This window comes from Camelus ferus, chromosome 17, assembly GCF_009834535.1.
Source record: "Camelus ferus isolate YT-003-E chromosome 17, BCGSAC_Cfer_1.0, whole genome shotgun sequence".
NCBI lineage: Eukaryota > Metazoa > Chordata > Mammalia > Artiodactyla > Camelidae > Camelus > Camelus ferus.
The window spans coordinates 25,605,232-25,630,803 of record NC_045712.1 but is presented as its reverse complement, the minus strand read 5'-3'; the positions used below and the strand labels follow the sequence as shown (position 1 = coordinate 25,630,803).

The 25,572-nt window shown below is 49.9% G+C and overlaps 1 protein-coding gene across 1 annotated transcript in view; it reads left to right on the top strand.

Moving 5' to 3' along the window:
* The first annotated feature begins 8,583 nt into the window (after positions 1-8,583).
* BSN (bassoon presynaptic cytomatrix protein) overlaps positions 8,584-25,572 on the top strand; it is an 83,214-nt gene continuing 66,225 nt past the window's right edge. The window contains exon 1 of the mRNA XM_032458490.1: positions 8,584-8,888. Within this exon, the coding sequence (XP_032314381.1) occupies positions 8,695-8,888 (194 nt within the window). The 5' untranslated portion in view covers positions 8,584-8,694. The remainder of the gene's footprint in view (positions 8,889-25,572) is intronic.

Here is a 25,572-nt window from a genome sequence, read left to right as displayed (position 1 = left end):
GGAAGGAGCAGGTTGTCCTGGGATATTGCCCAGGGTGTGGGAAGCAGGGGATGCAGCAGCTGTGTCTTTAGAGGCGGTATCAGGGGTCACTGGTCACAGAACAACTGTAGCCTCTTTTGGACTCACTCCCACCCCCACAGGGTCTTCACCATCTCTACCTACAGTCCCCAGGCTGCTTCTCTGCTCACAACCTTCGAGACCCAAAGCTAAGACTGGTCTCATATTGCAGATAGAGCTGAGTCCCAAAGTGGGGAGATCACACAACGAATACCACAAATAAATGCCCGGGAAGGCTGTCCCCAGTTCACAGTTCAGGGACACAAATCTCACCCCCTAGACCTAGCAGCAGGGGCCCAGGAAGTGACCCTGCCCTTGCTCTCTTGGCCTCAGGAAGTTCTGCATAATGTCTGAGCTGAAGCCACTGGGTTATGAGTGGACTCACTGTCCTGAACTCTGGTAAAGGGATCTCTGGTTTCAGCAGAGAACAGTAAGGTCAGCAGGGTAGGAAGACGAGGAGCCACAAGGGCCTCTGGCCCCTGCCGTGTCCTACTCTCCTTTGGAATGTCTGATATTTGACTTGGCAGACCCTTTCCCTGCAGCACTCCTGCCAGGTCTCTGTGACCTCTCCTTGGTGGAGATAGGGACTGTCTACTCCGGTCTTCTAAGCTGGAGAGAGGGTGGTGGAGGGAAGGGGCAGGAAAGAAAGATCACAGTAGGGGAGGGGAGAGGGGGCTGTCTGACCCACAAAAATCTGCCTTCCCCCACTCGCCTTTGACCCAGGGCAAGTTCCCAGGATCCCTTTGGCCTGGCTTCTTCATCTGTGAGGTAGAGACAGTGCTAGTCTCCAGGGGATTATGAGAAACCCTGGGAACTGGAAAGCAGGGCGTGGAAGTGGGATAACAAGTCACCCCTAACACATCTTCCTGTAAAAGGGGCAGAGAATTAAAGCGAGGCTAAAAGAATCCTCATTCTCCTAGTATAAAGTCACTGCCCTTGGGCCAAGATCCTTGGGCCAAGGTGTTAGCTGGAGAATACTGGGGTGTCTAGGTGCTCCCGACCAGCTTAGCACTTTAGACTGGAGGCTCCACATGACTCATCCGCCTCCACTTTTTCTCAACAGGTAGAAAAAGCTCCTAGAAGAGGCCCTTCCCTAGCTCTTCTAAAGCCGGGACCGCCACACTCAAGCCCTTTGTAAGATATTACTGAATCTTAAAAATACAGATCAGCTAATGACTTACTCCTCCTGCTTTGCTTACTTTCTTGATAACCCTCCTGAGGCAAGGTGACTGATGCCCAGAGAGGGCAAGGGTCCAGGTTCTGTGTGCAAAGCAGGTTCAATTCTGAGTGTAACCCAAACACTTTAGGTTTTTTTGTAGTGTAAAATTTTGTTCATATTGTAGAGCAGCAAAGAATTATTTGAAGCCCCCACTGGGAGATGAGGGTACCATTTCCCTTATGGGGACCCTAGCGGACCCAGAGAAGATAGGGCAAGAGATTCAAAGTGAGGGTCCCCTTCTGCTGGGAGTGGGGTGCTCCTGCACATGAGGGCAGCCTAGAGCAAGCGCAGCATAGAGAGAGACCTGGTCACTGGGACCCTCACTAGCCCCACTGCCTTCACCTTTGGTGGTGGTGACCCCGGAGTCCTAGCTGGGGTGGAGCAAACTTGATGTTTGTGTCCCTATGGAAGGTTCCGTGTGCCAGGAGGTGCCTCTGAGTTGGTTTGGGGCGGTGATGGGGGCAGCTCTCAACCGTGGTAGTGGTTCCGGGTGCCCCCCATGTGAGCCTGGTCGAGGGCCAATCGCCAGGCGCTCTGGGCCGAAGATGGAAGACAGTGCCCGCGAGTTCCCAGGAGGTGGCGCCAGAGGCTAGACGAAACCTGACAACAATGGGTTAGCCGGGCTGTGGGCGGAGTTAAGTCACAGCGGGTTAGGGGAGAGTCTGGGAGCTGGGAGAGGCCGGCTGTGGGCGGGTGGAACCCGGCGTAGAGAAGAGCCGAGACGGCTGGGTACTGGACTGAGGCTTGGAGGAGGGCGGATCTGTGGGGCAGGGCTAAGGCTGTAAGGCTAGCTGCCTAGAGCCGCTGTAAGCTAGGCCGCCGACCCGAGGTTTAAAGGGCCGATCTTTTCTCACTCAGCCACTGCCGCACAGACCTTGAGGGCACTGGGGCGCGTGGAGCTGGGTTTGGAGCCTGTCCTTCGCTGCGCCCATTCTCCTTCGGAAAGGGAAGCTAGCAGAGAATAGAAGGGAAGAGTCTGGGTCCCAGGCTTCTAGATGGCTTCTATTCCTGGGGCCCAGCCTCAAACCTTGAATTCAGATGTTTGTAGAAATGAACGAATAAGGACTTTGCCCACTCCCGCCTTAGCTTTTGTATGACTCCAGGCCAGCGCGGGGCCCGCACACAGCCCTTGTTGGATGCCCCCTGTGTCTCCCTTTCCTCCAGCCTGAGAGCTCCTGAGGGCACGGCTGTGGGATATGGGAGGGTTCTGGATGGAAGCCAGGCGGCTCCTGTGCCCCTGGGGGAAGACACTTGGCATTAAAAGCAGACAAGGATAGGGTAGCAGATGACCCTTTTTCTGGGTTGACCCTGGAGTGGGGGCACCCTGAAGCCTCAGGGAATACCTTGCCCAAAACCCAAAGCTGTCTCCACAGTCCTGGGCATGCACTAGGACAGCAGGGAACATCTAGTTGGCAGCTGGCTGGAGCTCCCCAGGCCAAGGCTGAAGGCACTCTTGCCTTGTGTCCTCATGGTGTTGCAACATCAGGCTGTAGAGGGCAGAGCCCAGGTTTGGGGCTTGCCAAAATGGCTGAGAGCTCAGGTCAGACCAGCTCCTTTTCCAGGGATCACTCCCCACTTCCCTCAGCACCCCTGTTGTAAAAGGTCTTGGGAGAGAAAGGTGAAGAAAGTGACTGGCTCCAGCCCATGATGGCAGGGGTGGGGAGGTCCTGCCGGGAGGTGGTAGCAGACTGTCCCTGGGTGTGCCTAGAGGAGAGGACCAGCTCTGTCTTGGATGAACTCACTCTCAGGGAACATGTACCTGGTTGGGCTGGGCAAGGAGCTGGGCTTGGGAGACACAAAGGGGATGGAGTCCTGCTTTTGTCTGAGGAGCACACAGCGTATATTTATGCAGGGGGTCGAGAGGAGGCCAGTGATTAGAGTGCAAACCAGAGGCTGAGGGTTCATCTACTGTGTCCCCAGTGGCTCTGACTCAGCAGCCACTGTGCCTCCCAAGTTATGCCCTGGGTCCCAGGCAGCACATCAGCTTACTCCTGGACATCCAGCCTCCTCAGAGAGGCCCTGAGCCAGGGCAGCGCTAGGAGAGGGACACAGCCACCCTGTGAGCCCCAAGAAGATCCCTGGAGCAAATCCAGGGATGAGGGTGGGCTTGGTTGGAACGAGCAAAGATTGGGGGTGGGGGGGCTCAGTGGAACAATGGCCTTTCTGCTCTTGGTGGCAAGTGGAGGATGTCCTTTGTCCAGCTTTACTAGGAATTCTTCAGTCTGCACTATCAGCTTATTGTTGGAAAGACTGCCTTCCCAGAAAGCTGATGCCTGTGTCAGGCCTCCCAGCTGGAGGAGTTATTAATACATAACTAGCAGTGGTATCCCAGATGTTGCTGCCCAGGCCAGAACCTGGAGAAACCTGAATGCAACTTCTGCCCTGACATCCTGGCCTGGTGATTCTTTGGCCACACCCACTGCTACAAGGGGTGATAGTGGTCCTGCACAGAGGGCCAGTAGTCAAGTCCTCCAGGTCCAGGGCCTGTTTGAGCAGCAGGCAAACAGAGGTCAAACTTGGAGATTGCAAGCCCTGTGAGGGCAGAGTAGGCTCAACAGTCTTGGTTTCTGCTGCATCCTTGGGGTCAAGCATGATGCTATCCTTGCTCTCAGGCTCAAAAGTGCCACATTTAACTGAAATTTAAATCTAACTAAATTGAATTTAACTGAATTGAAATCATCCATCCTAGCAGAGGCCTAAGGGACTCTGGACCTTTCTATTTGCCATAAAAGTTTTGTTTCACTGACCTGCGCTATTCTGTCCATCTTTCCTGGAAGTCAGGAACTGTTCCAATGGCTCCTGGAAATTTCCTGGGCAAACAAACCCTATCATAATTCACTCTGGTCAGGACAAATGTGAAATTCAGTGGAGACAGTAGCTATGTCCATGGCCTGAAATTCCTAGTGGTAAAGGGTGATTCTCAGTAATGGGCTTGGATTTGTAGTAGTAGAACCACAGAGGGGGTCAGGAGGGGGGGTCACCTTAGGACTTTCCTTAAGACATGTGGAACTGAGCCTGATGGATGGGTTGAGCTAGCTGCCCCTTCCCAGGAACTGTCCAGGTCACGTCTGAACCTCTGCTGCTTAGAGTAGGACCCATGGGCTGGTTAGGAGAGGAGATACAGACATGAGTTTCCACCTGGGCCTGTTCTCCACCCCCACCCCTTCCCCCACCTATCTCCCCATCCATGGAATAGATGTAGGTGGAGGGAAGTCCATGGGAACTGGAATCCTAGTGGGAAGGACTGCTACAGAGATTGAGGCAGCATTTTCTGTAGTTTATGGGAAACCATTTGTGTGCTTGTCTCTCCCCTTGTGCTAACTGAACTCTTTGAGGGCAGGTCCCACAGTCTTTACTGGGCCTGGCACTGAGTAGGCATTGGGTAAGCACTGGCTGAAGGAGGGTGAGTGTGCATGTATGTCTGAATGAGATTGGCAAAGCCAGCCTGGAGGCTGTTTGGAGGAAGACAGAGGGGCAAGGAAAGCAGCATGTTTTGACTTGGACACTTAGAACTTGGAGAAACCATGTCTTCTTCATTATTTTTTCTTGTCACAACAAGCCTTTGGAAGCACATAACTCTAATAGCAATGGGACTTAATTAGCTTTCTTGGGAACAATTCAGGGGCGGTGGGGCTAGGCTGGTGATAAACATTTCGGATGTTTCTTTTTTTTTACTGGCTTTCTTCACATAATGCAAGTAAAGATTTGCACATTGCGACAGGAAAGGAATTATGCAGACAAGGCACCAAGCAAATTCTACACCTTCCATTTTGTTCCCTTTTCCTACTTTTTCAAGTGATGTGGGTCATCTGAAGATCCTAGTGCACAAGCAAAATTGTCCTGGCCAGGCCAGGTGGGCTGCTGAGCTGGACAAAGATCAGGTTTCTTGTTTGTAGCTTCACATCAGCCTGAGGCTTATTTGGGGAGCTGCCTTATTCCCCATGTTAATGGGTGGTGCTGACAAACTTCAGCCAGGAGGGAAACCTGTTTTGGGGGCTTCTTTCCTTCCTCTTCAGTTCTATTTCTCCACCCCAGAGGAGGAGTGGGGACAGGGAGCCAACTTCCTGAGTTGTTTCTCATTAGGAGATGAGATAGGCCTCAGCAGCACTAGAACGACAAGAAGAGCGCAGAGCTCACCGGGGCCCAGAGACAGGAGCCGGCTCTCCCAGACTTTCTGGAACAGTCCAAAGCTCATGGCAGCACATCATCCAGAACTGTCCTCAGTCATCCTTCTTTATTCTCTTTCAATCTCCATGCTCTCTACTCCCCTTCTTGCCTGTAGATTTTGTCATTCTTCACCACCACTGGCATCTTCATCTTGGGATCCTGAGCCTCCCTGTGGAGGTGCCCACGCTGAAAGTAGCATCCCAGGGTGAACTGGACTGTGTGGGGAAGCAGGAAAGCCTCCGAGTCTGCACTCTGCCCTTCCTCAACTTGGGCTTACCTGCATGTTGCCTTGCCCGTGGCCCAGCTGGCATCCGGGTGTAGGTCCTGAGGCCCTGCATCTCTTCATTCTTCCAAGATTTGCCTTCCAATGACTAATCATTTCCACAGATCCCAGCAGTTGACTGGCTCTGTCTGGGCCTTTTCCTACCTGGATGAATTTTTGTCTTGATTTCATTTCTCGCCGGTCTTCTTTAAGTGTTTGAAAGCACAGACTGGAGAATTAAGCAGACATATGCCCATCCATCAGTTCTGATTTGGCAAGTGGACTGATTCTCCTCCCATCTGGCCTTTCTCCCAAATGACTGCCATGTGTCACAAGTTACACTGAGGTGGGAAGAAGGTACCTTTGGCAAGTGAAGTTTAGGGATCTGGGAAACTTCTGCAAGGTCTCCAGATCCAACCTGTCCCTGGCCAGGCAGCAGATGGACCCAGGAGGGAATGGTACCGGATATGCCACACAGCTGGTTTGCACAAACTGAGAGATTTATTCATTCACTTGTCATGAAATCAAGCCGAGGAATTCTCCTAGGTCAGTACAGACAGTTCACCTATGACCCCTCCATCAGGAGAAACTCTGGATACAACCTCAGCATCCTTTTTATTATTCATTAAATCAACAATCCAAATGTGGTGGTACAGGAGCTATAGCCAAAGGTCCTTCTGGGGTGCTTTTCAGTGAGGGAAATGCTCAGAGCTGCATGGAGAACTCAGCCCAACCATTAGCCCTTGAGGCCCTGCTGAAGGCCAGTCCAAGGGATAGGACAAACCAGACAATGTCCTGCTGTTGCACAGCCCCCATTCTAGGTCAAGAGGAAAGAAACAACCCCTGGAACAGCAAATAAAAATGAGAGACCAAATCAGAGCTCCAGACAGCCAGAGGCCAGCACCATCCCATGGTCAGCAGGAGTCCCTTTACTGAATGCTAGGGTGGATGTGGACAGGGCAGGCATGTTCCTGGGGGTGTTTCTCAGAAGAAGCGGAACTAAGAGTTTGAAAGGAAGGTAGGGCCACCACTAACCCATACTTGAAGGTCCTCCTGGGTCTACTGTACTGTGTCCTTTGTCACCAAGGCAGCAGAGACCCTGGAGGTCTGCTAACAGCCAGGAATCCACTCTGAGGAGGACAACTCCCCAGGCCCACTGGCTGGGTAGGGCTAATTATCCCCATTGGAACCAGGGGCATGTTGATTTAAATCTGTGGAAAGCCATAGCTCCTGTGGCTTCTACAAAACCAGGAAATATACATCCTTCTCTCCCCTGCTTCCAAGTGGCCCAGCCCACACTCGCTGACTGGTGTCTGTGAAGCCAGAGGGGCCTGTGTTGGGCCAAGCTCACGTCATTGGTCTGTCCTTAGTGTCTGTGTATATGTTTTTCCCCAAGAGAAAAGGTATGGCACAAAACCCTCAAATCCCAGACCATCCACCAGAGAGGCCACTTTGCAGGCTAGGAAATGGAGGCTTGGTGAGTCTAAGTCGGTTGTCATGGTCCCATTTGGGAAATGGCAGGGCTGAGATCTGGATCCTTGTGGAGCCTAGATATGCACGTGTAGTCACCAGACACTCACAAAGATGATTCAAACACAGAGGGAAACAGTGAAGACCAACATTACATAGGCAGAGAGGCTCTCATCATCCCAGGTAGTCAGTCAGGTAGTCAGCCATCGAGGCTTCACAGAAGCTTCCTCCCAGAGGTTGAGCAGCTCAGAGTGCATGGGAAGGCCCAGCCAAAGTCTGTCCATCAGTCTGGTTATCAGTGTTCCTTGAGGTCTCTGGATTATTCCAGGTCAGGTTAGAACGGCTGACATCCCATTTGGTACATTCATCATTAGGAAAATTAAATGGGTTTGTAAAATGAGTTGAAGTTTTCTCAAGTTCTTCTACACAGCCATGATTTACGAAGCTAGGAATAGTTTGGAATATAGCCTGGATCTTCTAAGAAATATTCTCCCTCAAGAAAGCACAGGTTTGTGTGAGAAGCCAGGAGGTAGACTACCCTGAGTAGTGTACAAACAGTGAAATCTGCAAGAGTGAGGTAGTAGAAAAGTAATTTGGTGAGCTCTCGGGTTAATGCAGAGCCAGCCTGCAGCCCTTCATCTGGACAGTCTCTGGGAATCACAGCTCAAGGCCTCTAAGAAATATCATCTTTTTCCCATCCCCAAGGTCACTGTCCCAGGGCCTGCTGAGGCAGCCTTCCATCTGGCTTCAGGCCAGCCCTGACACACCCTCCACCTTTCTCAGGGACACTTCCTAAGACTCCTGTCCTGTGAGACCTGATTTCAGCGTGAATCCCAGATGGTTCCCATTGCACCATCTGGACAAATTCTTCACCCCTCAGATGGCCTTTGAAACCCTCCTAACCAGCCCCATCCCACAGCATCCTTTATCTCTGTCCTTCCATGACCTTGCGCCTCTGAACACTCTGGTTAATTTGTCTTTCCAACTCCTAAATATCCTCTGATGCCACATTTGGTCCTCCTCTCTGAGGTCTGTCCCCACGAAGTCTGCCAGCCGGGACACTGAAGTTACCCAAATGAGAGCTCCCATTCCCGAGTTCCCTGGGTCAGAAAGCGCCACTGACTCTAGGGCAGGGCACGGCGCGACGCCACCATGGCCCCTTCTCATGATCCCTGTTCCTCCAATCCTGGTTAGGTGGGACGCTCCCGCCAGCCCCTACTGGGCTCAAGGTAGCACAGGCGGGCCGCGTCGGTCTCGGAGGGCGCATGCGCTAGCGCTGGCAGCTGTTTCCCGGCGACCCCGCCGCTGGCTCATGGACACGCGTCCTCAAGGGCTGGCGGGAGCGCGCGCGCGTTGGGGGCGGGGGCCGCACGGGCCGCGCATGCGCAGCGGCAGGCGGCGGCGCGAGTCGAGCGGGGAGATGGCGGCGGCGGCGGCGGCGGCGCGGAGAGTGTGAGCAGCCGCCCGGGAGCCGCCGGCCCGGGCCCAGTGCGACCCCGACCCTGCCCGCCCACCCGCCATGGGCAACGAGGCCAGCTTGGAGGGGGGTGCTGGTGACGGGCCGCTGCCGCCCGGAGGCTCCGGCCCCGGCCCGGGCCCCGGCGCAGGGAAGCCTCCTTCAGCACCTACCGGCGGCGGACAGCTCCCGGCGACCGTCGCGGGGCGGGCTACCGCGGGACCACCCGGTCCAGGCCCCGGCCCCGGCCCGGGCGGGTAAGCGCGCGGCGCGGCGCCTCGGGGGCGGGGACCTGCAGCCTGAGGTAGGGGCAGGGGCTCCCGACCCTGCAGTCTCGTCTGAACTGTGAGGTCGGATGTCGGGCCACACTTTGAACCCAGCTGGATTGGTGTGACCCAGGTGGTCGCGGGAAGGGGCTCTCCCTTTCCAGCCATCCCGCCTTGGTAAAGCAGGTTGGTTAGCGCAGGGTCGGTCTGGGCCTGCAGACCGCGACTCCGTCACGAACCCCAAATTCGCTTACCCCCAACGCTGGGCTCAGGAGGGGCTTATGTAACCTCAGCCTGGTCCCTCCGCACTGGGGAGCAGTGGGATGGAAAACGTTCTTGTCTGGTGGTGTCTGCATGTGTCCATTGTGTTGGGCAGAGGAAAGAGCACAATGGGAGTGGCTGTCAGGGAAGATAAGTGTCACTGCGAGGAACAGAAAGATGAAAATAGTTGAACCACGAACTTGGTCATGCGCTTTCCTCAGGCATTTAGTGGCTATAATCATCTTTGGAGGAAGGGAAAATGCTGCTGGACACCAAAAGGTACTTATTTAGGCTCAACAATACTAACAGGGTCATATGCTTTCACCATGGTTTAGGGAAACACTTTAAGGTAAAGCAAAAATGCTGTTGAATCATCTAGCACCAAATATGTTCCTGTTGCCTTATGATTTAGATTACCGCTTCAAATCAGTGGAATGCTTTAAACAGAACATATCTGATCAAATACTGTGAAACCAGCTTGTTTAAAACGTATGACAACTGAGGTCTTTTAAACAATCAAATGGCAGTAAATGCAGTGGAAGGATATGCCAGTGTATGATAAATCCGTAGACTGAAAACTCAGGAAAGCTACCAAGAAACGACAAGATAAAATGGAAGGCATTATCTTTACACCAAATAGGCCTAGGGAGTTGCAAAACTGGGGGGTGCTTCGGGATCCATGTGAGTTAGCTGATAGTGTTGCCTTGGCTTGTCTGTGGGGGAGCACATAAACTGTGAGGGAGCTTTTTTTCTTTTTTCTTTCTTTCTTTTTTTTTTTTTTTTTTTTGATTCTCCAGCTGTCCAACTGTGCATCTCATGTGCTTATTTCCTCAGAAGTCATTTCTTAGACAACTTACAGTGATGAAGGGCTGTTAGTAGTCTGAAACCTGCCACAGACAGGCCAGCCTGTGAGCATCCCTTTTAGAGTGGGGATTTGCCCATTTTACATTAGCTATTACGATAATGCAGTTGGAGAGCACACGGTTCTTAGCACTGCAAATACTGTCCATTTTGTGGCATGTTGAGCTGCTCTTTGAGTTTTAGCTTGAGGGAGGCTCACTCAGGCTTTAGAGCTCTTCCTCTAAGGGAAAACTTCTACAGCTGAGTGGAAAAACACCTTGTTATTGGGAGTTCTCTGTATGGGGAATTTGACGTTTCTCTTCTGGTGACCAAACAGGCTGCTCTGCTTGTAGTTTATCTGATGTTACAGAGCCAGGCATTTGAAATTTTGGAAAGACTTGGGCCGCTCAAAGGGACAGGAAGAAGGCTAGTGTCTACTGTTAATACTCCTTTTCTATTTCATTTCTGTATTGTCTATGTGTTCCATGTGCCTTGCTACAGGGCAGACACATGAACTACTGTGGGTTAGGGAACCATGGGCTTCTGCTGGATTTAGTAGTCACATAATCTTTCTTCTGGCTGTGGGCAAGGCTGACACACGGGCCTGTGGTGCTAAGATCGAGAGTTGTCAGGCTTAGGGGGTGAATTGGCTATTAGTCACCAAAGCTCAGGATTGGGGGCCCTTAGGAATGGGATTTACTCTTTCAACTGACATTTGGCTTGTCACAGCATCTAAGCTGAGCTGCGCCTCCATCGTATGTCTCTCCTTCAGCGTTAGAATGGCTTCTACTTCCTCTCACCAGAGCATCTCAGGTACCTGATGCCAAATTTAGCATGTTCTGTTCTGAGATACTGCTGAACAGATTGGCCCATTGATGGAAAAAAAGCCCTGTGGCATGTCCTTCTGGGCATTCAGAAAAGATCATTGACTTTCAAGCAAGTTTATGAATTTGGGGGAATTATATTGTGAGTAGAGGTAGGTGGAGGGTCAGATAAAAGTGAGATCATTTTACTAACCTCAGAGGGGCATGAAACTGCTGTTATGGGAGAGTTGCTTCCTAAGTCTTTCCTATTGCTATATTACACCTTATCACCCCAGGCTGAATTAGTCTTTTCGTCTTCATACTGAGCTGACTTGGGCTTTGTATGGGGGCAACTCCAGCATTTGTGGCTGAAGAACCTGACTTTGAATCCCATGAGTAGCAGTGCCACCACACCCATAGTGCCGCCTCTTGACCTGTTTGGATGATGTGGCACTGTGGGCATCGGAAAGTCCCTCAAGGCAGGGCTCTCTGCTTCTGGTCTCAGGGTCACACGTACAGTTATATACATTGTACCTTTCCCAGGGAGTGCCAGGTCAGCGAAGGCTGAACTCTAGCTCAGGCTCCACTCTCCAAGCTGTATGCCTTGGTATGGGCTGCATTCTCCCACAGGAAGGGGCACCTTTTATTCATTCATTCATTCATTCCTTTAATTTTATGGAGATATGCCCGATGTGCATTGAAGTGCCCAAGCTGATGGAATTTTACCTGTACACACATCACCAGTTCAAGACAAATTTTATCAGGACCCCAGAAAGCACATTTTAAAGAAATTTAGAAGCCATGTAGACCAGTGGCAGCCTGTTTAATCTACATCAGCTCTGTGGACTTGCATATGCTTTGACATTTGAAAATTGATCTTTAATCAATCAGCCAAGGTATATTTACCTGTATTAAGAGCAAGCACTTTGCTGGGCTTTGTGGAGGGTCTGGAAGTGTATACGATGCTCACAGTCTGGTTGGTCAGATAGCTCTTGACAAGCTCTCAAGAGCCAAAAATTGGAAGGATCCTAGGAGTGACACTGTAGGCAGCTCAGTGTCTGAGAAGTGTCAAATAGGCAGTGCTTATACAAGGGTTGTCAAGTGAGAACATGGAGAGGCAGAGCCAGGCTTCAAAAGAAGAATCCCAAGGTCCCTTGGGAAAATGGTGCAGTTATGAGAGGTGGAGAGAGGAAGAAATGGCATGAGGAGGTGGCCTACACAGGCAGGGACTGTGAGCAGACAATGGGCTGAGTGCAGGGGTGTGGAGGAGAGCTGGGGCAAACCAGGTGAGGTTCCTTGCCCTCATTATCCCATCAAAATCCTTGATCAGCACTGGGGTCGCCTCTGACTCACTTCCAGTCCATATGCCAGGGAGACATCTTGAGCCAAGGGCAGCTGGGTGCAAAGAGCCTGGTCATTTGCTGGAAGATGGGCAAGGTTGTTCTGAGAACCACACCCAGAGTTCCTTTCTCAAAATAGATTTGTCATAATTGCTGCTGAAAAATGAATGAATGGGTTTGTCAGGCATAGTATCTTTGGTCTGGGATTAGCCAGACTTGTTTTATCAGCTAGCAGTCAAGCTCTAGAAAAATCTGGGATTAATTTGTAGGGATAAAATGAAAGGATATACTTGTCAGGTTTGGAAATAATGGTCCTTTATCATTTAGAGATTATGTTTGGCCACTAGATTCTCATGGAGGGCATGTCATGGAGTTTGTGCTAAAGTGACCTAACATCTGAATAGTGATGATGTCAAAAGTTCACTCAAAAGGGGCAACCATTTTTGCATTTCTTGCCAGGGAAAGAGGGGCAGTTTTTGATAATATAGCTGTTCCTAGCATTAGTAAGACTGATAAGATGCTGTGGGTCCAAAAAAAAAAAAAGTTATGGAAACATTAGGAAAAGAGAGTCTATTTTATTTAAAAAAAAGTTTTTATTATGGAAATTTTCACACATACATATATAAAAGTACAGAGAATAAGCTTATGAACTCCCATGTCCCCAGGGCCTAGCCACAGCCGTCATCACCTCATGGCTGATCAAGTTTATCCATCTCTCTTACTTCCCACCCCGATGGAAGCAACTACCAGACATCCCAACATTTCGTCATCAATATTTCAATGTAGACTTCTAAGAAAGAAATTTTTGGGGAAAGAGGGAGGGAGGTAATTAGGTCTACTTATTTACTTATTTTTAGGGGAGGTACCCTGGGGATTGAACCCAGGACCTTGTACATGCTAAGCATGTGCTCTACCACTTTAACTATACCCTCTCCCCCAGGGTTCAATTTTTTTGATTATCTTATGAATTTATTTGTACAGTTGGTTGGTTTGAATTGTGATAGAAACAAAGTCTATACATTGGGTTTGATACGTCTCTTCAGTTTCTTTAAATTTATAAGTTCCTTCTCCTTTTTTCCTCTTGCAGTGTGTGATTGGCTGTGTTGTTTGTCCTATGATTTCTCATATCTGGATTATGCTGACTGTATCCTTGTGGTGTCATTTAAGATGTTCCGCTGCCCCATATTTTCCCTGGAAACTGGGAATTCTTTCTTCCTTCCTTCCTTCTTTTCCCCCTTCCTTCCTTCCTTCCCCCCTTCCTTCCTTCCTTCCTTCCTTTTTTTCTTTCCCAAGAAATTCTAGCATTTTAAGAAAGAGTTCATTGAGGACTTCAGACATGAAGGGGCTGGGAGTTCACTGAAAGTAGATCCAGACTTCGGACTAGTCTGGGAATCAAAGAACAATGCAATGGGTCACTTTTCTGTTCTTTTTCTAACATTCTCCTTCTGCAGAGTAAGTTGGGTTCTAAGTGTAAGAAGTCAAAGCTTTCAGAGTGCCTGGGTCATGCCTTTTCACCCCAGCTTCACCGGAGTGTCTTCCCTGTACGTGTAAGTGGCCAGCTGCTAGGAGACAGGATTTGGGGCTTCAGTAAATCCTCTCCCATCTCACAGGTCCTGCACATTTGAATGGGGTCCTTTCCCCTTGTCTGTGATGGAGGCAGGGAGGGACAGACCTTGCTATGTGTGGGCTACTTGAGGAGAATCTGTTCCTGGAGCCTGAAGCCCATATGTGATCAACCGGGGCTGACTGTGGAGGTAGATTGGCAAAACCGTCACAACAATTGAAACTACCTTTGCTGGATGCCTGCTCCATCAGAGTCATCCTGCTAGGTGTTTTGCACACTTATTCCTCTTTCCACCTGCCTGGCCACACAGCTCTTGCAGGCCCCATATGTCCTTGTTTTACTCGACCTTCCTGCCCAGGGACTCACTTTGTAAAATGGTGGTGTGTTGGCTGAGACCTGCGTGTCTGCGGCAAGAGCCGACTGTCACTTTAGGACTTGAGGCCCTCCTGGTAAGCTGGGACTTGGGGGACAATCCAGCTGTCCTGTCTCAGTTGGTGTCAAGGTCATGTCATGCTGGCATTGGTACTGTATTCGTAGGACTTGCTCAGGCTCCTTTCCTGAAGTAGTTTCAGGTAGTTTCTGCCATCTCCATTCACCAGCACAGTGGTGGAAGCTGATCGTAGTTGGGAAATGAATTGGGACCCTGGCCTCTGGGAGCCTGCCTGTAGTAAGGGAGATGGAATTCTGGTGTCCTACCCTGTATGGATTGGGCCTCTGGTGGGTGTCTGTCACTCTCTGGCATCCTCTCAGCCAGAGTCTTATACTTGAGGTTCTGGTCAGCTGTGCCTGTGGGATGGAGCAGATGAGTATGCTCCCTGATTCATCTGTGCTGTCCTTTGGGTCCCTAGGCTGGTCACAGGGCTGCTCTGATCTCTCCTTCCTGTAATTTGTTCTTAGGGGCATCTAGGGTTCTGAAGAGAGCCTTGTTCTAGCAGAGACCTCTTAGCTGGCATCCCCACTTCTTTCTAACAAAAGGGTCACATGGAGGCATATTGGGAGCCTCCAGGGAACTCTAGGTCACCCCTGAGATCAAATCCTGGCTGCCTCTGAAGTGGTGGGACTGCTGTCAGGGCCAAAGGTGAGGAAGTGATTTTTGCTAAGGAGAAGGAGGACTTAGTCCCAACAGCTGAGGAGATCAAAGAGCCTCAGAGGCTTGTCCACGAGCTCACAGAAGGATCACCTGATCCGGTCCCAGCTGGGACTGCCCCCTGTACCCACAGGAGCCCAAACTCTCAGGTGTCACAGGCTCAGGGAGGGAGCTGTCCCCTCCAAGGATGCTGAAAGAACCAGTAAGGCATTTGTGTGCTTTGGAAGAAAGGGGATGTAAGGAAGTTTCCCAGTAGTCACCCCCATACATTGGATACATTCGTGTATGCAGGTACGTAATAAGGATCACCTATACTTTTTGTATATGGGAGCGGGTCTGAGGGATTTCCACAATTAAATCCCACTTAGAAGTAGGAGAACTTTAAAGTGAAATTTTATCTATGTACTCAGGAAACCCTTTGCTGAGCACCTCCAGGGTGCCTGTTCTGGGGTGAAATTCAAGGAACAGAGGAAGGAGCAGGAAATGGGCTCTGTCCTCAAGGGGCTTGCAGTCTGGTGGGAAAGAGACACTTCAGTTCAGGTCTTTATCCTCAACATCCTTAAATTAGAGTTTGTTCCTGCCTTCTCTCTGTGTCACAGAGGTAAGATAAATAAGCACATGATTAAAAAGGGATTGTGTTACTTTATCTTCTAAAATAGTAGAGCACATATTTGTATGGTGCTTTCCAGCTTACAGAACACATTCACAGAACTGACTTACTCTGCTGGGAGCTCCAAAGGCCTAACATAAGAGATTTAGAAAAACAGCCAGCTCGCTGACTTTAGCAAACCTGAATGCCATACACTGAGCACAGCTGGAGGATCACGTCACTTCCCTGCCTCCTGCTCTCAGAAGATGGAAAATTTAGCAAGAGGATGGGCAGGGCTTTGAGGACAGGAAAAGGATCTGGAAGTAGGACATTTGAGCAGAAGACAGGGTAGGGTGGGGTGGGAGTGAAGAAGAGTGGAAGCATCCTGGGTGGGGGTCAGAAACTCAGGTTTTAATCTATACTGACGTTGCTTGAACTGGCTGTTGGTGGGGGGTGGGTCCTCAGTGTTTTTCCATCTATGAAAATGAGAAATTTAAGTCGATGATCTCCAAAGTCCCCTCCACCTCTGACAGCTTATTTCTGTGAGATAAATAAGAAGGAAGGGGGATGCCTCCCACTGTTCAGCCTCAAAGAGGAGAGAAAACAAGTACAACATGCAGCCGTTAGGTTAATTAGAAGAGCTTTAAATGAAGAGGATTTCTCTCCTGTTGTGCCCCAGAGATCTTCCAGAGTGGACAAGATGACCTCACTGTCAAATGTGGAACCAGGAGAGGGACTGGCTTTTCAAGAGCCGGCTTGCCTCTCAGTTGCACCAGATAAGCAGGGGCTCTTGAAAAGCTGTTGGTCTCCTACAGGCTTGGCTGGCCAGCCAGCAAGGCTCCCACCTGGGTCTGCAGAGCCTGCCGCAGCTCCCTGTCCCCAGCTGTGCTCGACCGCTTACCTCCTGAGTGTCGTCCCATCCATATCCCACCGATGCTCTGGCAGCAGCCCATGTGGCCATGTTTCCAGGGGAGCCGGGGTTGGCGAACACTTCACGGGTGTGGAAAGGGCTGGCCTGAAAGGGATTTTAGTTCTGCCCCCTCCAGCTGGGCAAGTGTTGCTTCCTTCCTTTGTAGATGGTGTGGTATTCTCCGCAATTTCTCCTGCAGCTCCGTGGGTTTTGTGGGCTCAGGCCAGGTCTCTGCCAATGTCAAGGTGTGGTTTCCTTCAGAAGCATGGTTTAGCTTCAGCAGGTGATATGTTTACTCTGTCCTCCTTTTATTTTGAGTATCTAATCCAACCCTTAATGGATGCCAGAATGTCTGCTTCCATATTCCCTGAAGGCAGGAGCTCTGCCTTGGTGTGAACACCCTGGTGGTCGGTGGCCTTTGGTCCCTCCCAGGCAGATGACTCCTCTGTTGGAAAGTTCTTTTCTTTTGTGTGTCCTCCTGCTACCTTCTATCCCTTGGTCCTGGCTCTTCCCTCTGGCACAGCTGACTTATCCTGACAGGTCTGGCAGGAGCTCACTGTGCTGTCACCTCCTTAACCCCGGCCTTCTCTCTAGACTTGATTTCTCCAGCTCCTGGGGCTGGGATGTGACTCTGGGACACTTGCTAACCTGGGCTGTCCTGCTCAAGGCTGTCAGTATCCTGAGGACAGGGAGGCTCAGAGAACACAGCTCAGGGCTCAGCACATCACATGGACTATGAGTGCCAGTCTGAAGGATCAGGGGCCTTGGCTCATGCAGCCTGAGAACATCATCCTACACCTTTCTGAGCATTCTCTGGCACTGCATCCCACCCTGTCCAGCCTCATGCTGGCATCTCAGCATGAAGGCTGGCTTCCCTGCATCCTCAGCTTGAGCAACCTGTGAATCTTTGGGGGTTCTGCATGGGTCCCAGCCATGTCTTCTCTGGTTGTACTTAGAGATCCCTTCCAACCTAGTGAGACCCTTTTGGATCCAGACTCTGTCCTCTGAACTGAGGTTATAACTAAAGCAGCGTGATTGTTTTGGGAATCATGCTATGAGAACTTCTCCCCTTCCTATGGCCCTGTGAGCCCACTTTCCAAACCCCTGTATCGGATCTCGAGTGACCAGTGTTGTGCTCTAGAGGCCATGGCCTTACTAGCTCGGGTTTGAGTGGTGCCAACTGAGGACAGTGGCAGACAGGGTGTGCATGATTGGAGAGGTAGCTGCCACTTGTACCCTAGCCATGGCAGCCCCTGTGCACGGCACAGGAAACCCTGTGCAGGCTTGTCCTTCCCTGGTGGGCCAGGTCATGCTGGCCTCTCTTTGGGGTGCATTGGCCTTTGGCTCTGTAGGTTAGATGTCCCCAGGAGCAGCAGATGCTTTGCAGATGAAAGTTTCAAAGACAAGTAAAAGGAAAAAAGATGGCATGATGAACTCGCTCCTGTGATCCCATCATCCATCTTCAACTACGGTCTGCGGCTTGCAAACTTGTTTCATCTGTATTCCTCCGACTTTTTTTCTTTCGGCTAAAATATTTTCAATAAAAATCCAAACATATCATTTCACTCATTAATATTTTAGGATTTATCTCTAATGTTTAAAAGATACTTTTATTTTAATCCAATTACATGATCACAGCCAACAATATTAACTGTAATTTTCTTTTTACTTTATTACTTTTTGGGGTTTTGTTTTTGGGGGGGATAGTTAGGTTTATTTGTTGATTTTTTTAATGGAGATACTGGGGATTGAACCCAGGACCTGTGCATGCTAAGCATGTGCTCTACCACTGAGCTATACCCTCCCCCTGTAATTTCTTAATATAACCTAGCACTTAGTCCATGTTCAATTTTGCTTGATTATTTCAGAAATGACTTTTTCTAGTTGGTTTGTTCAAATTAGAAACCAAACAAACCTTGCATATATACAGAGTATTTTATATATATATAATGTATATATGTCTTTGCTTCAAAATAATAACAGAATTTTTTTTACTAACAATAGTACTAATAAATATAGTTTAAGATTCTCTTGTGGTTTCTTTGGTCCTTAGTTTATATCTTTTCAGGGATATGTAGCCAAAATTCTGCATTTTAGAGTTATTAGAAATGATTCTTCTCTGTGTGGTTATGCTATTAAGAAGATATACAATTAAGCTTTTTTTCCCCTCCAGTTTGTAAGGATTGCTTCTTGATCACTTATCTCTTGCCACCATCATACTGCACAGTAAATCAGCCAAAACTCAGTGGCTTCAGATAGCAATTTTTTATTTTCACTCATGCATCTGCATGCTGGCTGTAATTCACTGATCTAGGCTGGGCTCCAGACTGCAGGTGAGTCCAGGTCTGCTCCATGTGTCTCTTCTCCTCCTCAGACAGCAGGCTAGCCAGGGCATGTTCTTCCCATGGTGACAACAGATGCACAAGAGGGCATGCCTAACCACATACACACACACACACACACACACACTTCAAGCCTCTGCTTGAAATGACATATCTGCTAACATTCCTTTAGTCAAAGCAAATCATAATTAAGCCCAAAGTCAAGGTGTGGTGTTGTAGTTGCTATGGCTGCATAACAAACTGCCCCAGTACTTAGTGGTATAAAACATCCATTATTTTGTTCCCAGATTCTGTGTCAGAAATTCAGACAGGGCACAGTGGGACGGCTTATTTCTGCTCCGCAATGTCTGGGACTTTGGCTGGAAGACTTGAAGGCTGGAGACTGGAATCATCTGACATGTTTTCATCATTTACTTGTCTTAGAGTTGATGCTGGCTGTTAACTGGGGGCCACAGTGCTTCTTCATGTGGGCTAGATTGAGCTTCCTCACAACGTGGTTGCTGGGCTCCAAGGGTGCCCTGAGACAAGGGGGCGGGGGAAGAGAGAGTGAGAGAAGCAGCCAGATGGAGGCTCACTGCTTCCGTTACTTAGTCTCAAAAGACATGAGTTGTTACTTCTGCCACATTTCATTCATTGAGGCAGTCACAAAGCCCTGCCTGTGTTTGAGAGGAGGAGACAGACTCCATCTCTTGATTGGGAGTGTCCAGGTTTTGTAAGAGCATATGGGACTGGAAATCTTGCTGAGACTATTTTTGGAAAATAGAGTCTGCGGCACCTGGAAAAATATACTGCACCTCTCGGAGGAGAAATTGCAAAGTCACATGGCAGAGGGCAGAAATCTCCGGAAGGTAAAGAATGGAGAACAACAGGGCTGTCTACCATATTTGTTACTTTTTCATTTAATTTTCTTAAAATTATGTAAAACTTGCGTGTGATTCCAAATAAAACTAGGGGATATTGAGAAAAGTCTGGTTCCATCTTGTTCCCTTCCACCTTGTTCTCTGCCTTCCCTGATAAGAAACCATTTTTATCAGATTTCCCCATTGTTTCTTTTTGAAAATATAAGGGAAAATATAGGTTTATTTACCTCTCTTTTTTATATAAAAGGTAGCAGACTCTAAACACTGTCCTATACTTTGCCTCCCCTCCACCACTTAATATATCCTGAAAATCACCTCACTGCAGAATATAGAAATCCTTCTGATTCCTTGTTGCATTCACACCCTGCTCTCTCACATGGACATGCCATGTCTTATCCGTGGACATCAGCCTGTGTCCAGTCTTTTGCTCTTATAAATAGCACTACAGTGAGGAACCTGGTGTATATGTCATTTTGTATTTTTACCAGTGTATCTATGGGATACTTTCCCAGTATATCTATGGGGTAGTGTATCTATGGGATAGTTTCCCGGTGTACCTGTGGGGTATTTTATGTTTTTTCCAGTATATCTATAGGGTAGTTTCCTGGGGGATGCTAAGACCAAATGGTCAATGCACATTTTGCTATGTGTTGCCAAGCCTGAGGGGCAAGGGCAAAAGCTGAGCTAGTGAGCGGCTTGGACAGTATTCAAGTGTGTCAGGATGGTCACTGGACAAGGATGAGGAGGGGGTGATGGGCAGTAGGGAGTGAGGTGAGTGTGCTAAAATGTGCTTGACTTCTGAATATATTCTGCACGTAGAGCCAGCAGGATGGCTGGAGTGTTGTCTGTGAAGAGTTAGGGAGAAGTGTCAGGAGGACCTCTGAGTTTTGGCCTGAGCATCTGGTGCACCCTGGGGGCAACAAGGACGGGCCCTAAGATCATAAGTTTGTTCCTGGACAAGGTGTGTTCTAGAGGCACTCAAGTGTGAGATGTTAGGTAGGCAGCTGGGTGTTCAAGTCTGGGCTAAAAGCAATAAAGTAGCACTTCACCTGCAAATGCTTTAATATTAAGGCCACCCGGTTCCTACAAGTACCCTGAGGAAGAGCTAAGGAAGAGGAATAAATTGAGGCAATACTGGGGTTCCAAGAGGGCAGGTCAAGAACATTCAACTCCACAAACATTTATCTTATCAAATGAAATACTAGAAATGAAAACATTCACAAGAGGCCTGGTGTTAAATGCCAACTGGTTCCTGGTTCCCCCCCCAGGGCTGAGGATATAAGGGTGAGGATGTTCCTACTGCAGAGGATGTTTGAATTAAACTTGGTTGAGGGTATGGCCCTTGCCCTCTGGGAGCTGTGACTCACTGAGCGAAGCTTTGGGGCTCAGAGAGCCCACTGTGGTCCATCCTTCTCATCCTCACATACAGTTGCTAAAACAGATACAGAATTTGAGCCTTGGACCAGAGAGTTTGCTTGTCCTGGCCCATCCCACAGGCTCTCAGGATCCGTCGCTAGTCAAGGCTGAAGCCCAGGCCACCAGAGTCACAAAGAACACCTGCTCACTGTAGGAAGAGTATCATGTTGCCCCTTAACTCTCACTGGTGTTCATGAAACTCTGGGAAGGCTGGACTGTGGTGCGGGACAAGGTCCCCTTGGCAGACTCTGGAGATTGGGAAGAGGGCAGGAGGGAGGGAGCTCCAGGTCTGGGATTGCCGCTCTTGGGTGGTGATCTGCTCAGCGGCTACTGGGGTAGAGATAACATAATTTGCCTCTGTGATAGAGATTTCTCTGGGCCCAGGGCTCTGGGCACAGTTATGGCACATGGAGCTGGCTCAAAGCCAGTGGCCTGGAGTAGGTTTTTCCCAATGGCCAAACATCCATCTCTGCTCACCCTGTGTACTGAAGCACTTTTGTGAACATTAGTGCTTATCTCTAACTGCCAGGGTGAGAGAAGCTGCCTGCTGTCAGGGAGCTGATGCAGGCCAAGCGTGTGGAAGAAAGGAGGAAGGGAGCAGACAGAACAGGCAGCTTGTTCTAGATGCTTCTAACAGACCAGGTCTGCCGTACTGCCTCCCTCCACCCCTTGCTCCCCAGCTTTGTCAGGTATATGATAGAGCCCTCAAGGGTCCCTGCTTTCCTTGGTGCTTGGTGCCTCCCTGACCAGCAGGGTGTATACCTTGGCTTGCCTGAGTTGTGGACACAGAGATTGAGGGGCAGCAGGCACATGGCTTCTGTGCCGTCCCTACCCAGGTACCCAGTCAGGTGTGAGGAGCCCTGGGAACCACGTCCAGGGCTCCAGGGACAGATGCCACATGATCAGCCCCTTTTCTAAATGGTGAAAACCTCCCACACCCCTGAATGTGGCATGAGAAAGCAGAACTGTCCTCCCTGTCCTCAATTCATAGAGCCTGGTAGGGACCCTTAGGGTGACACTGCCCCTTTCAGTTGCCAAGACCTTGGCTCCTGCTTTGAGTTGGCTTGGTGGTGCTGAGAACTTGTTTTCAGAAGCATGAAGAAAGAGGAAGCCGAAAGCTTTGCCTTTTTGGAAACCATCCTGTGTTCCATGTATTCCGACACCAGACCTGATCCTGGGACTCTCAGGCTTTTGCGATGGAGGGGCCGTGACCCCAGGGGTAATCAAGGCTAAGCTTCCTGGCAAGGTTTTCAGGGAAACAGGCCTTGGTCAGGCTCCCTCGGCTTCCTTTTCCTTAGTCCCTACTGGTGGCTCAGGAGAAAAAAAAACATTCAGACAAAGATATGCATGGCTTTTGAAAAGATAGTAATGATACTTAGTAATAATTAAGTGATTTTGCTTATACAGTATTTTTTCTCTGTGTAGCTCTGGCCAGTAGAGGGTCATGATCACTGGGGAGGGATGGAGACAGGCCAGAGAGGTAATGGGCGTTTCTAAGAACCCCATAGCAAGGTGGGGCAGGACTGGGAGGAGGACTGCCCTAGCCTCTGCTCAGTGAATCTCCTTGGCCACTTTGAGATGAAGAAACTTCTGTGTGTCTAGTGAAGGGACCGGGCATCCAGTGTGCAGCACTGGACTGCTTGGCACCCTCTCTGACCCTGGGTAGAGGGGGCTGGGGGTGGGGAGCAGGTGACAGTCTCAGGGTGGCCTTGGGGTATAAGGCTCCAGGACCAGAAGAGAAGAGCCCAGCCCCTACTGCTTGAATTGTGGGGCAGGGCCTCTGCTGCAGCGAGTCTCCTCCGAACGACTCTCTCTTGTAGTGCGCTCACCCTACGCCAGGACCCAGAGGTCTCAGGGTGCACTTGGGAACGAGGACAGAGATTGTTCAGTGCTGGTGTGGATGCAAGGGGTACCTTGTGAACAAGCCAACAAACTCCAGGCCCTTGTGGAGTACACAGCCTTTGGGAATAAGGCCCACAGCCAGATAAGCGATTCTGATAAAGTGAGCTGGTTATTAGTCCATGACATGCCTGGGAGGTGGGTTTAGACACATAGGGTCTAGGCAGCACCGACGACACCTTCCTCCAACAAATTAATTTCTCCAGAGACCTTGCTTTATCCCCAGGGAGGTCTTTGCTCCCCAAAGATTCTCTTTCTGAGAATGCTATTTCTTTGTTCAATATTTTTGTTCAGTGTTTATTTTTATTCAGTGTTTATTCATTCAGCAAGCATGTGTCAATCTTGTTGTGTATCTGGGTCTGTGCAGGCTCTGAGTTCACAGAAATGCAATAGTCAGCCTACTTGGATCCCACAGTCTGGGTGAATGTGAAGGGCTCAGCCAAAGCCACACAGTTCAGAGAGAGGAGCAGCAAAACTTTGATGCCCCTGTGTGGGTCTCAGAGTGCTGGTGTCCTGCAGCCTTGGGCAGAATTCCTTTTGTAGCTGGACAGACCTGAGCCTCAGATGATGGCTTCTCATCAACTAAAACATACACACTCATGCACAGACACACACAAACACACACTCTGACCCTGTTATCTCCCGGGGCTCCAGGGACAACCTAATGTCCAGGTTCCTGTCCTTAGCTGCCCAGACCTCCCGTGGGTTCAGACCCTTCTGACCACACTCTCCTTCTGGAAACTTCCTTCTTGCTTTTGTAACACTTCCCTGTTTACCTGTTAGGCTTCTTTGTGGCACTGCTTGCCCTGCCTCCCCGAGGTCCTCAGGACTCAGCCCAGAGCCAAATCTTTTCTCCTTATCACCAGGCCCCACCCAGGGCTTCTGCGTGAGAGGTGCTGCGTGCTGGCAGCACCCCCAACTCTCCAGCCCAGGTCCTCTGGCTCCCAGTGGACATCTCCATCTGGGCACCCCCAGCCACCCCTGTGCAGTCTGCCATCACTTGCCCCCTCGCCTTCTCTCCCCTTTGGCTGATATAGGACTTAATGTTGGGTTTGTAGGGACCCTTTTTCTTAGGAAAATGTAAGCCTGTACCATGATGGACTTAATCTGACACAGAGACTTTTTGAAGAGAGAAATGTTGATGATTTTGTTTGGTGTCTGTAAGAGATCTTAAAAAGTCTCTTGTTTGGGAATGGAATCTCTTCCCAGACCCAGGCCTGGGCTCCCCAGGTCAGTGGAAGCTGCTGAGCAGAGTGTGGATGGTCAAAGATATTTCTGGTGGGAAATATCATAATCCAGTTTGGACAGCCTGAGGTCAACAAGAGGGGGCCGTATTATAAGATCAGAACTCTGTCTTTCAGAACCCAAGAGCAGTTTACAGTCAGACCTCAGACAGGGATAAGAACCAGGGAGACCTTCTCCCCACTGACCTGCTTCTCTCCTTCACCTCCCTGCTGCTGCAAAATGTTAGGTTGCAGGAATAAACTACCTGAAGCTACCCCAGAAATCAGTGCTTTAGGGAGAGAAGTCACATAGGAGGGGCACAGATTTAGACTTAGGCCCCTTTTCCCTGCTAGGCTTAATGACAGAGGGGGCCCAAAGTTCTGCAGGGTCTGCACCACCAAGGAAAGCTGGTGAAGACAGGAGGGGATGGAAATTCAGAGCTGGCTGCGGTGTTCAGCCATTCACATTGAGCTCCTTCTGAACTGTCCCTCAGAGTTCAGCATTCATGGTCAAGAACTGGTAGGCGATCTCCACCTCCATGGGTGACAGGAAAGGGGGGTGCCACCAGCTGTGGCATCTTCCTCTCCTGTGATGTCAGGGCCTTAGGATCACCCAGGGTCTCCAGAACCTTCTGACCTGCCCTGGCTGTCGGCACTACCTGTGGCACCCACCACACTGGCCCCGATTCCTGCCTCTTCCTGGGCTGTACTCCTGGCTCCTTCACTGTCTGCCATCTTGAATCCACCCACCCTCTCCCCTTGCCACTAAAGGATCAACACACATGCTTTTTTAAAGAGATGAGATCACACTGAATATATGGCTTTGCAGCCAGCTTTTTTTCACAGAAGAGTATGGGGAGACATTTCTCCCTACCCTCCCACCACTCAAGGAATCAGCAGTTCGGGCCCTAGATAACATTTTGTCACCTTATCCCTTCTAAATTGGAGCAATCCATGTGCCTTTTGGAGGCTGTGGGCCACTCCTGTGTCCCAGGCATATCTCCAGGCAAGCTACCAGACCCTCTATCTAGCTGGACACCTACTTGCTCAACCTTTGAGGGTAACACGAGCTAGAGCGGTGCCCTGCAAGGGTAGGACGGTGGCCTTGCCCCTGAGGCTCTGCCTCTGAACTTCAGAGAGTTTACAGGTTCTAGTCTGTTTTTCTGGCTAGAGCTGTCTCCTGGATGCAGGGGTCCCTGCAAAATTCCTTTTTCTTTCCTGACATGTGGTGTGAATTCACTTTTCTCTATTTATACCTTCTGCAGGTTGCATTGCTCGGATTCACAATTCTTTGAGCAGAAGACTGCTCTTAGGGCAGGGCACTTGCAGCATGAGGGATCTTCTGCAGCTGGCATCGTGCCTTTTTCCCTGGTCCCGATGGTGGCCTGCATTAGTACACACGGCCTATGCCCCTTCAGAGACCTAACCCCAAATCTCCAAATCTGAAGAAGGGTGGACCCCAACTCTCTAACCCCTTCCCACTAAGGGTTTTGGTGTTTGAAAGTTGAAGTTTTGGGGTTTTTTTTTTGTTTGTTTGTGTT